The sequence below is a fragment of the Coenobita brevimanus genome, chromosome 53, assembly GCF_032717465.1.
Source record: "Coenobita brevimanus isolate Jiangsu-jjx chromosome 53, ASM3271746v2, whole genome shotgun sequence".
In the NCBI taxonomy this organism is placed as follows: Eukaryota; Metazoa; Arthropoda; class Malacostraca; order Decapoda; family Coenobitidae; genus Coenobita; species Coenobita brevimanus.
Window position 1 is genome coordinate 2,594,963 of NC_137006.1, and position 11,715 is coordinate 2,606,677.

The 11,715-nt window shown below is 38.5% G+C and overlaps 1 protein-coding gene across 1 annotated transcript; it reads right to left on the reverse strand.

Moving 5' to 3' along the window:
* Positions 1-561: 561 nt before the first annotated feature.
* Positions 562-9,321, reverse strand: LOC145400646 (oxidoreductase NAD-binding domain-containing protein 1-like). The gene is made up of 6 exons (XM_080273082.1): positions 9,230-9,321; positions 8,720-8,917; positions 5,018-5,159; positions 4,641-4,883; positions 1,863-1,956; positions 562-1,263 (listed from the first exon to the last, which is right to left on the reverse strand). The coding sequence occupies exons 1-6, from the start codon at positions 9,289-9,291 to the stop codon at positions 1,097-1,099; spliced, it is 906 nt and encodes a 301-aa protein (XP_080129208.1). The 5' UTR covers positions 9,292-9,321; the 3' UTR covers positions 562-1,096.
* Between the last annotated feature and the right edge of the window lie 2,394 nt (positions 9,322-11,715).

The following is an 11,715-nucleotide window of genomic DNA, read 5'->3' on the forward strand; positions in this document are numbered from 1 at the left end:
GCTACCGGCACTACCTGCAATGTTCTCTCACTGTTTTATATTTAAACAAAATAATATAGGCCTATACATATATCATGAATCTATAGGCATGTCACCAATAAATAGGTCATTTGTGAGACCCACATCAAGAGGAAGGCATGTTTGGTCACTCTACCTCACTGCTGAATGCAGTATGTAATAAGGCATACAGCTTGACACACTCAGCCTCATGAATGTGTTGTGTGTGGATTTTCATTTGCATTAAGGGCAACATTCACAGTATTTGGAGCCCTGTAGCATGTGAAATGTTAGCTGTTAAAAGGGTCTGTCTGTAGGCTGGACAAGTTTAAAACACTGTGCGTCATGAAAGTATGATTCAAATTTCTTCGTTTCCTTATGACCTGTTGTGGAATTCTATGAGTGCAGGATTCAAACTTTCTTTACCTCCCTGAAGTTTGTTGTGGAAATCTTTGTGTGTAGCATTCAAATTCTATCACTTCCCTATAGTTTGTTGTGGAATTCTTTCTGTGTAGGATTCAAATTCTATCTCTTCCCTACAGTTTGCCGTGAAATCTGCACTTGTATAGAAATACATTACAATTATTAACCACAGCTATTGCTTATAAATGTTCCATGAATGAGAGTCAGTAATTGTGGGCTTGCATACACCTACACTCATGGTCTTAACTTCAGCATGTGGATTTTTTTTATTTATTTATTTTCTTTACATTCTTGTTACCTTTAGATGATTATATCCAGGTCTGGAAGGGTCTGTTAATGAAGGATTACAGAAGGCTTTTATTCAAACCCTGCAGTTTTATCAATCACTCTCCACCTGAACAAAATCTACTCGTGTGACTAAGAACACTGCTGTCAGTTTTACAAAGGCTATAATGTGCTGGAGAGGAATGCCTTCATGTGGGGGTACCAATATAAAAGAGCTGCTCCACTACCTGGTTAATACACTTGTCCCTCAACCCAAAAAGGAGGATGGTGAACTGTAGGAGAGCAACTTCAAATTCACATTCAGATGAGCCTGGAGTTACAACTATTACTACTACTACCACTATAACTACTACTGTACTATAAAAGCATGAAGCCTACTACACCCAATTCATCACCACCACTTCTCGTACAAAATCTGCTCCTGTGAGAGGCCACTTTGCAAGAGTAGTTCATTTATGCTCTCTATCATGGGTGGGGGACCACAAATGTATGTCTTGAGGTGGCTTTTGTCTAGGGAGTTCACTGCTGACTGGATCACCTCAGGGCTGATGTGGTTATCTGGAAAAAACAATAATACTGACGCATGTGAAATTCCAGGACTGTCCAGTCATATATGAAAAAATTACAGATAAAAGCAAGAAGTGAAAGAAAAGGCCACTAACGTGTAGTGAGGGCTGAGACTGGTGGGGAATCCTTGGTGGTTAAGTTAATAATATGGGAAAAAATAATGCATTACTACTGTGCAGACAATGTGAAAATTACTGATAAAATAAACCTACATTCCTTTCATCTAACTTGGCCAACTATACTTCATTACTCTAACTTGGCTAACTATACTCTTTGACTCTAACTGGGCCTAAAACTGCAATCTTTTCATCCTGAATAACAAGTTGTAATACCAGATTAACGCTAGAATATGGTGCTAATAATGAAGTAGTGCATGGAGAGGTTGTAGAACTGTAAAGCCTCTTCCTGCCACTAAGCTAACACTAGATTAACATTAGAATATGGTGCTAATCATGAAGAAGTGCTATGGAAAGGGTATGGGACTGTAGCACTGACTTTTTCTGCAACTGAGCTATGAAAAATGAGCTGCAAAAGGACGAAAATCTGAGATAAGTTAGGGTGAAAGAACTACAACACAACGAGTCACTTACATGTGGCAAGGGTTGGGTCTGGTGGAGGCTCCCTTGTGGTGAAGTAGTGTACATCCATTCCTGGTGTTTTGACCACAACACTGTTCAACTGGTCCTGTAGGAAGGGGATGACTCATTATGCACAAAATAAAACTTACAAACAAACCACTCTATCCTCACTGTAATGCTGTCTCTTAATTGCTCCACTACAATAACAACATACTTTAAAAACATTCTATCCTCACTGTAATGCCGTCCCTTAATTCCTCCACTACAGTAACAATCTACCTCACAACCACTCTATCCTCACTTTTGCTGTCCCTTAATTCCTCCACTACAACAACTACTGTATTTACCTTAAAACCACTCTATCCTCAATGTAATGCTGTCCCTAAATTCTATCACTAATATGGAAATCTATCTGTTGCTTTTTCCTGTTCCTGTTTCAGTATTCTATCCACCACATTTATAACAGACAGAAACAGGGTTAGGATGTTGATAATAAATATTCTCTTTTTACTTTAACTTGCCCCACAATAGTCATTTAGTACCGTAAACTGGGTTGAATTCGGACGATTTTTTTCATTTTTTTGTGCCATGTAATCTAGTTTTTAATTCAGTCCAAGATCTTAAGTACTGTATGTTGAGCTGGTCCCCTAGGGTATCGAATCATAGCAGTACAAAATTTAAAATGTTTCATATATAACTATAGCAAATATAGTAATGGGTGTCCGAATTTGTACTCAAACTTTGGTGAATTTGGACACACTGTATAAATTCGTACATAAATAGAAAATTAATGCATATGACTACCCTGGGTTCCCAGTTTAGTCTCGGACATATGTGGGGCCATTTCGGACGCTCTGGGGCTTTTAAAAAAATGTTCTTCCAGTACAAAAATAATGCCACTCCCTGACAAAATAAGCTAATGACTATCATGAGATACGAACACAACAGCAATTTTCTTTTTTTCCTTGGTTTAAATAAAACATATTAGAACACATGTAGATAAGATAAATCTAGCTACAAACCTTAGTACGGTACTGTATATGGAACAATCATTTCTTGACTAATAATTTCGTTTTGGAAGAGTGATGGATTATAAGTTACACGTGATATTTAACATGATTATTTGGCTTTACCAGTTTTTTGCTTGCCTTTTTCACTACAATAAGGACCTTGATCTCCACCAGTTCTTTTCTTAAATGTTCGAGTCATTGGGTGACCTTGTTTAAACAGGTAGTACCATAAAAGCTCGAGTATACCTGTAAATGATACATATGAACCCAATTACACACAGTATCCACATCTGGCAAATTATAAGCAATTGTACATTGTAAAAAGTGTTACTTTTTTGTTCATACTCCCCCTGTCCGAATTCATCCCATGTCCGAACTGACTCCAATTTGCATTAAAATTTTAAAAATTTCATTAAATGCCCAGTTAAGAGATTAATTGAGAAGATAACGCCAATTACTTACTTTGCACTTTCACACTACGCATGAAAGCACATCCGGGCACCGAAGATTTTCCTGCATCTATTCATTAACATTTCTGCCAAAGAAAGTCTGCCAATGTTACAAATTTTATTCTTTTTACATATGTTTGCTTTTTAGTATATATTTGGTATGTGTCACGTGATATATTAAGTATCTTCATACACGAAAGTACAGTAAAGAATTACAAACAATTGGGACCAAACAGATTTCTAATATGTTTATTAATTAATTATTAATTAATTTAAACAACTTTTTATTGCAACAATATCCGAATTCGCCCCGAGTCCGAATTCACCCCAGTTTACGGTAGCTAATTTCCCATAGCTCAGTGGTAGTTAAGGGCAATGCTGTAACTGTACCTCCTTTCCACAGCACTTCTTCATGACTAGTACCATATTCTACTGTTAATCTCTTCCTACAACTCACTATTCAATATGAAGCGATAGCAATTTTAGGCCAAGTTAAGAGGAAAAAGGGCATAGGATTTATTTTGGCTATGTAAACTAGACTGCACAAACCATTAACTGTGATTTTGGATATGATCACAGACACAAATCTCATGCAAATACTCTTGAATGCATGACCTATTTCCCAAGGCCATGAGTTCAAAGATGTATGGGACTATAGTCGCGGCGCGCAACTCTGAGGTTGTCATTATTGTACCCTGGCAACTTACCATTCAAAAGTGCGTCCCATTTCATGTATAACATGAGATGCAAGTGATTCGTATATGATATGTTCGAGTACTGTATAATAATATTCGTGTAAAATATATTCGTGCATAATAATATGATTTGTGTATAATATGATATGAAACTGGATGCACTTTTGAATGGTAGGTTGCCAGGGTACAATAATGACAACCTCAGAGTCATGTGCCGTGACTACAGCATATAACAGTCTGCATCACACTAAACCTATTAATGAAAGTGAAAAACTGAATTAAGAAGACTACGATGATGACAGAAATTTCTTGTACTCACTTTTTTATATTCTTGTCTGCTATTATGCCTGGAATAAATTATAGAGATATTGCCTGTTCAAGTTCTGTAGGTACCTGTAAAGCTAACTTGCTTGTTTCACCCAAAATATACAACCTACTTCAGAAAAAAAAAAGTTATATTTTGAAACACATTCCCAAAATATATTAACCACTGCAGAAAAAAAAAAGTGATGATGTTTTGAACTGCATTCCCAAAATATATTACCCACTGCAAAAAAAAAAAAAAAAAAAAAAAAAAAAAAAAAAAATAGAGAGAGATTTTTAAAATTAACAAAAAAAGTTCTTTTGTAAACCCACCTTGTACAAAAGCTCCTCATATGTTCTTGAGGAGTAGAGTAACACTATTCTGCCTGGTCTGAACTCGTCCTGGCTCTGTTGATGGTTGGTGTGGAGGGAAGCAGCGTGAAGGAATATGGAGGCCAGGGGGTTGACTCCTACGCCTCCCCCCACCAGGAGGAGGTCGTGTGGTGTGTCTCCGGTCTCAGGGGCGTAGTAAAAGTCTCCACCAACTCGCAGCATCACCTCACTACCAACACGACACTGACAAGAATGTAGCAGGTAATTAAAGGTGAGGACATGGATTCAACCAGCCATAAACACACCCATGAACTTTTACGAGAGACTGTACATGCAGAGGCAACTTAATATGGTAACACAAATTGAGGGAGAGGCACCTGGTCATGCACCCAGTATGCAGGGGGCCAGCGTGAGAACTTGATGCCCAAGTCGATGGTGCTGTCCTGGGCCAACTGGGAAGGTGCCGAGAACATGGAGAACCCGCCCACCGTCTCCACACCAGGGATGAACATGTCCACCCTGGGGCAAAGAAAAAGTTACACTCGGCATAACTCTAGTACAGAATAATAAAGTGAATTTTTGTTATTGGTTCTCTCATGCCAGATATCTACCGTACGTGCAGTAAAGTAAATCCTTAATAGAAGTTCAAGTACTGTATGCGGTATCTATTGCCTGATGTCTTAATCCCGAATGGGGTGGCCACAAATGAGTCACCTCCATGTCAACCATCCATCACCATCAGGCTGCCTTCTCTCCATGTCACACTCCCTCTCTCATACTGTATACCTCCCCACTCCATCCTTCCATCTCATCCTCAGTCTCTCCGACCCTCCACAACACTCACATATGAGGCGTCTAGAACCAAAGGGGCATCGGCGCCAAAATGTACTTTTGAGTTATGAAGCTTTAAAGTTATGTTTATGGCAACGTCATAACCAAAAGGCAATAAACAAATATTTTATACATCAAAATGATCATCAGCGCCTATGCTCTACATGGAAATGAGAAAAAAACAAAAAAATTAATAACTATAACCGCAAAATGTGCAGTAAACCAAACCCCCAATTTATAAGTTGGCATAATAACATATTCTAGGGATTTAAAAACATGCCAGAAAATACATCAAAGACTGTATTAATGTACAAAACTTTATTAACTGAAGATTCCAGTTAACTTAATATTAATAAACGAAAAATTATTACTGTAATCTCACGTCTTTTACAACTAAAACTGAAATCAATGCAATTATTATTTTTCCTCTGGCATAATAGATTGAAATAATAACAGTCCAAGAAAAAAAAAAAAAGTGTAGTGCTTAAGTAAATTGAGGAGGAGCAGTGGGGGGTTGAATGGTGGAGTCCTCATCTAGGAGATCGACATCCAACTCTGCCTCCTCGGTGCCACGCCCCCTTCCCGCTCTGCTTTTCTTTCTTCCACCTGTTGACTCCTTTGCTGCATTTGTGTGTGCTCTTTCTTGTTCGTCAATAAGGTCTCGAAAGAACTGCCTGTGCTCAGGGGGTACATAGGTCATGAGCGTTTTCAGGTCGGCAAGTTTTTCCTTAGCGATAAGCACTGGTTCTGGGTACTTGGGTTGGAGTTGGATGTTTGCCAAATTGAGTTTTCCCCTATCCTTCTTTTTCTCCAGAGACACTTTAACAGAAACCAGCCCATCATAGTCTTCTTGGATCTCAAAACCTCCCTTGAATGAGTCTGAGTACAGCAGAACCCTTGCATTAAGAAAGCCAGCATCCTTCATTCCAGCCCACGATACACTACTTTGTAAGGCATCATAGTCCTTAAAATCCTCTCTTTTCATGTCAACTACATGGAAAGGATGAATTCTGTTTGCCTTTTTAATTAGTTCAACGTAATGCTTGGTTGTGTACACAGGAACTGGACGTAACTTAACTTCAATCACCCCAAAATCCCTATCACAGGGAAGGTAAGAATGGCCTGGAACCATGAAGTAATGCTTGATATTAATGAAGCGGCCAGAATGCACATTGCGTAAGCAGGACAAGATCACATTCTTGTTCTTATTTTGTCCAGGACAGTTATCTGAAAACACTACTAGCTTGGTGATGTTTGGGTCAAGAACATGGTTCACGTAATGATTAAGACAGGAAGCCACTTCACAGGATCCCCGATTACCCAAAGTCTGATTCCAAACATACATAGTTGCTTGCCTTTCTTTTATGTTATGCACACCAAAGTTATAAGTCCACATTTTGCGCTTATAGTATTGCAGGCTAGTTGAGAGTTTGGGGGTGGGAAGGGTCTGCTGGAGGTCCATGCAGATCACAGCAACGTGGGGCTTATTTGGTTCACCTGCTATGGCTTTCAAAAGTCTCTGCCCCTCATTAGCCCTCCCCTTGTGAACAGTTTTTTCAACATGCAGGGCACTAATCTCTTCCTCATCTGCCACAGGGTCGAGATCACGAAGTTTCATTTCAATTTCATCGCACTTATTACATGAATCACTTTTGGGGGGCTCGAAACCTATGTCAAAGTTTGTATCAAAGATGTTTTCATAAAGCCAAAATTTCACCAAATTTTCATGTCCTTTCCCCTCATTAATCATCCACTCTTTGTACATGTCATACAGCACTTTCTTGTTTAATCCAGGGGGTAAGTATTTCCTATGAGGACTCTTGGCCCTCGAGTAGTGACTTGAAACAGTGCGCAAAGTTCGTATGTGTTCTTTCACTAAGTCTTTCTTATAATCCTCTGTCTTATTCCCTGGCTGATGTCTTCCTCTTTGGTCAGGAATTATGGTACCAGAACTCATAGCCTTATCCATTGCATTTCTCACCCTCTTGACAGTCACACCATGCATGTTCAAGAAAGCAGTGCGGCAAACCTCTATTTCTTTGTTGTTTTTCTTCACAACGTACCGCATTATTCTCAGAACTTTGCTTGGCCTGTCTTTAATGCGGCTTCTCTTCACATCTTGGGATAACACACGATTAGCTAAATATGCTGTTTGTAGATCATGATTCCCTAAACCCCAATAATTTTTGAATATCTCTTCAATGATGTCCCTCCCTACCACATCATAACACTTACGGTAACATGAGCAAGCAGGACCAACACTTTTGCAGCCGTTACTCTTCCCGTCTCAGACGTATACATCTCACCAGTGTCTCTCTTCCTCTTCCTTTCTACCTTTTTCCACTTTTCCACACACTTCTGACGCTTACGAGAGTTTATAAGCACCACCTCTTCACTGTCACTACGTAATGAACTCATCTTGTCACCACCCCCTTCGTGCTAAATAACAACAGCTCATCTTGTCATCAGTAATGTACTATAAATGGAGTAAAAATCCAGTACATAATAATTTCACGCCTGAGTAAACACGAGAGGGAAGCCTCATACGCTCACTGATTGGTTGCTCTGGGGGAGTGGCAGAGAGCGAGAATGCTGATTGGCTTGGGCTGTGTCGTGTGGATGCCTGCATGGCTGTGATTTGCTCGCCCCGCAGCGTGGACAAAACCACGTGACTTTGAGCCCTTCTACCACAGTCTAAATGGTTGAATCTTGTATGGCAACCAGTGCTATCACTGAGAAGAGGGTTAAGCCTATTGTCTCCCCTACCTAACTCAAAACCAGTATATTGGCGGGGATGCCCCTGTGGCTCTAGACGCCTCATATATACATTCTCCTACCATAGTCAGTTTCAATCTCCATTCCTCCATAGTCTTATTTTTCATGCAATAATAACCCTTACCATCTGATTACACCTACTTTATTCTTAACCCCTTCACTATGACGATAAATCCAGTATTGTATTATCATACCAGGACTGCAGATATTATTGGAATGCATTTTGGCCTAAGAACTGTAGCTATCATAATTTTATGTCACTAATTTCCTACTGCCTATGACCTCCAGTCTTTCATAAGCAGTGTGACCAGGCATCTCAAAATGAACAGATCTTAATATGGCTCTCTGTTATTGTGTTTTTGTTTTTTCATGGAGGGAACAATCTTACATGCTTCTGGCCTCTGGTTCTTTCTTTCTTGCATTAAAAAGAAAGTGTCCAGTAGAAGAGATAATTAATATAAAATCCCACCCACCACTGTCCAGCCTTGAAGTGAAAAGCTGGGTTGTTGAGGGTGAGGGTGATGCAGCGTACGGTTGGTGACTCCTGCCACACCCTGGTCACCTTCGCCTCCGCCACCACAGGGAGCCGTGTGCTGCCTGCTGTGAACTTGAGGTGCTTGTTGCTTACATTGCTGTTTCTGTCTGTCTCTGGGGTTGCTGTCGACATTAGCCTGTGAATGTTTGTGAAAGTTTTTTTTTTTTTTCTACGGATTGAAAAGAAGCTGCATCATTTATGAGTCTATATGGTTTACAAAAAGGGGATATGAAAGTGTCTATTTTTTTTTTTTTTTAATTCTGGCCTACTGGTATATATTTAATTTATTCTTTTATGTCCCATATATCATCCTCATGAGGCATTCACAACTGCGTTCTAATCTTCATCCATTTTCAAGCAAAGTAATTAATAAACGAGATTTGTTATCTCTGGTGACAAACCGTAAGCTCCCAAAGAAAACATAAACTGCATTCAACACTTCATTTACCTTGACACTGGTGACCTGAAAAGTCCCAACCGCCGCATCAACACAGCAAGTTTTAATGGCATGTTTTTCTACTCTATATAGGGGTAACTTCGATAAGAAAGGACTCAAGTGTAATTATGCAATGACCCCGTCCCCGTGCGTCGTCTGCAGTAATGTAAACAAACGTGCCTGACATGAAAGGACGTCGAAGCTAAATAATTTCTATACGCCATTTCATATTTAGGTTTTTCCATTGAACATAGGCACATTTCCTTTATATAAATTTACTCTTAAAAATAATTAACAATAACCTTTAAAGAAATGCTTGGATTTGAAGCGGAAATGACCAAACTTTTACATTTCAGACACTCTTTTCATTTACTTTTTGTTTGTAGAAATTTATAGAGCAATATAATGACTAAACTAAAGTTTGATATTTCTTACCAGCCTTTGTCCGTTGTTAGTGAAAAAAAAAAAAAAAAAGAAAGCGTGACAATCTCCAAGGCGACATGCAAACAAATAAGTTAGCCATGAAATTATTATGAATCAGTGCAATTAGCGACAACATCTAATAATTTAAAATGGTTTTATGGTAAATGTGATATTTTAATTCCAAGGTATACAAAGCGATGAAAGTAAACTGAAGGCGTGTCCCATTACTGTGAAGATTCTTGACTTTGGAGTAAATAAATTGTCCATAGATGAGAAAAGAATGATACTGACTTTATTTGCTTTTTCTATACAGTATACAGAAGATACACTCATGATATATGTGAACTGGGTATGCATAATCTGTATTACACAAAAGTAAAAATAAATCTGACATTTAAAAAGATTCGAACGTAGGAGTGACGTGTGAAAGGAAAACAACATCCAGGCGACGAGGGAGAGGGACAAATTGTGTATTTTCTGCAGATACTTCGCTCTGTCGCCTGATATATAGAGTAAGCACATGTTCCTTTAAGTGCATAGATAACCTTGGCATATATTAAAGCGTTATAAGCTATTGTGTGAAAGGTTAAGTTGTCCCGGGTAGATTATTGCGTCAAGGTTATGGCTATGGGTTTGATAAGGTAGATTGCTTCACGGCCCACATAGGACCCCATATGGCATTTTTTTTATGCATGATTTCATGGATAAAAATTTCACGTGCGTCATTATTAAACACAACAGCATTCAAATTACCACTGAATTACTCAAAATTGTCCAATTAGTCCAATTAGTGGCGAGTGTAATTGTGAAATTGGTTTAGTGGCGTGTGATTGTGAAATTGGTTTAGCATTATCATTCCTTTGCTTGCCTAGATATTGGACTGTAGTTTATTCAGTCAAACTTTACAATTAACCCAAACGCATTGGAGGTAGATTGAAGGGTTGATGTGACTACACTCCTTTGAATGCCTAAAATTGCCATCTCTCCATTGCCAGTGCTGAATTGTAATGAGATTAAGACAAGAATATGGTACTAGTTACCAAGAAGTGCTGTGGAAAGGGTGTTTAGCCATAGCATTGTCTTGTTCTGCCACTCAATGACAATTTCTTTTCTTTTAACATCAATATTGATTCTTCGGTCAATTTTTGGTAATTCATATCACTTGATCCAGGAAATCTGACACAACCACATTGTAGACCACGTTATTTTGTATCTGTTCCACTATAAAATTGTTTTTGAAAATATTGTATATGTGTAGCTTACACGAAAATCCTATATTTATGGTAATTACCTTGGAAATCTGCTGACCTCTGCCAGTAGCTGGCCATATTTAACATTCTTAATGCTCATTTTTTACATTTGAAAGCTGGCTGTCAAACACAATTGAGGTTAGGTTGGATTAGGTTAGGTGTGGTAAAATCATTAAATTTCCCATTGTTTTTGCTTTTACACTGACGCATCCAGTCGGAGTGGTGGTTGATAAACAACACAGCCAGTCGGTGAGATTGTTGGTAAACATTGCCTAGGGTGACATGGCCGCTTCCTTAACTTTTGTGTGTGTGTGTGTGTGTCCGAACTACCCAAAAATAGGTATAATTTGCCTTGGGTAGACTAAATCTCCAAAATGAGTGGTTTCCAACAAAAATGAAGCTCAAATTAATTCAAATCACACTAAAATCAATCAGTAAATATATTTTTTGTTTTGAAATCGTGTGATGTAAATTACCAAAAATTGACCGATTTTTCTGTAAAAATTTGGTGATGGTATTTGATGTACCGGTATTTGAATTGACTTTGAGACTGATTTTTGTTGCTTGGAGGCAGATATGAAATAACGTAAGCTCAGTCAAAATACAGCCTTTCAGGAAAAAAAAAGAAAAATGATTGAAACATGTGAAAACCCAATAGCTTATATTCAAATTTCCATTAACATTTCATTTACATGGTGTAGTGTATGTGTGTGTGTGTGTGTGTGTGTGTGTGTGTAGGCCTATACATTTGTTTGTTTTGTGCCCATCGATTGCAAGGTTGATTAATGATTTTGCAAAGCACCCAAAATGTCTGTGTTTCTTGCC

What these genes read in the sequence shown, in the direction of transcription:
- LOC145400646 (XM_080273082.1), bottom strand. Translation starts at nt 9,291, where the DNA reads ATGCCATTAAAACTTGCTGTGTTGATGCGGCGGTTGGGACTTTTCAGG. An exon ending in TTCAGGTCACCAGTGTCAAG is followed by an intron (nt 8,918 to 9,229) that starts GTAAATGAAGTG and finishes AAACATTCACAG; the next exon opens with GCTAATGTCGACAGCAACCC. An exon ending in ATGAGGAGCTTTTGTACAAG is followed by an intron (nt 1,957 to 4,640) that starts GTGGGTTTACAA and finishes CCCTTCCTACAG; the next exon opens with GACCAGTTGAACAGTGTTGT.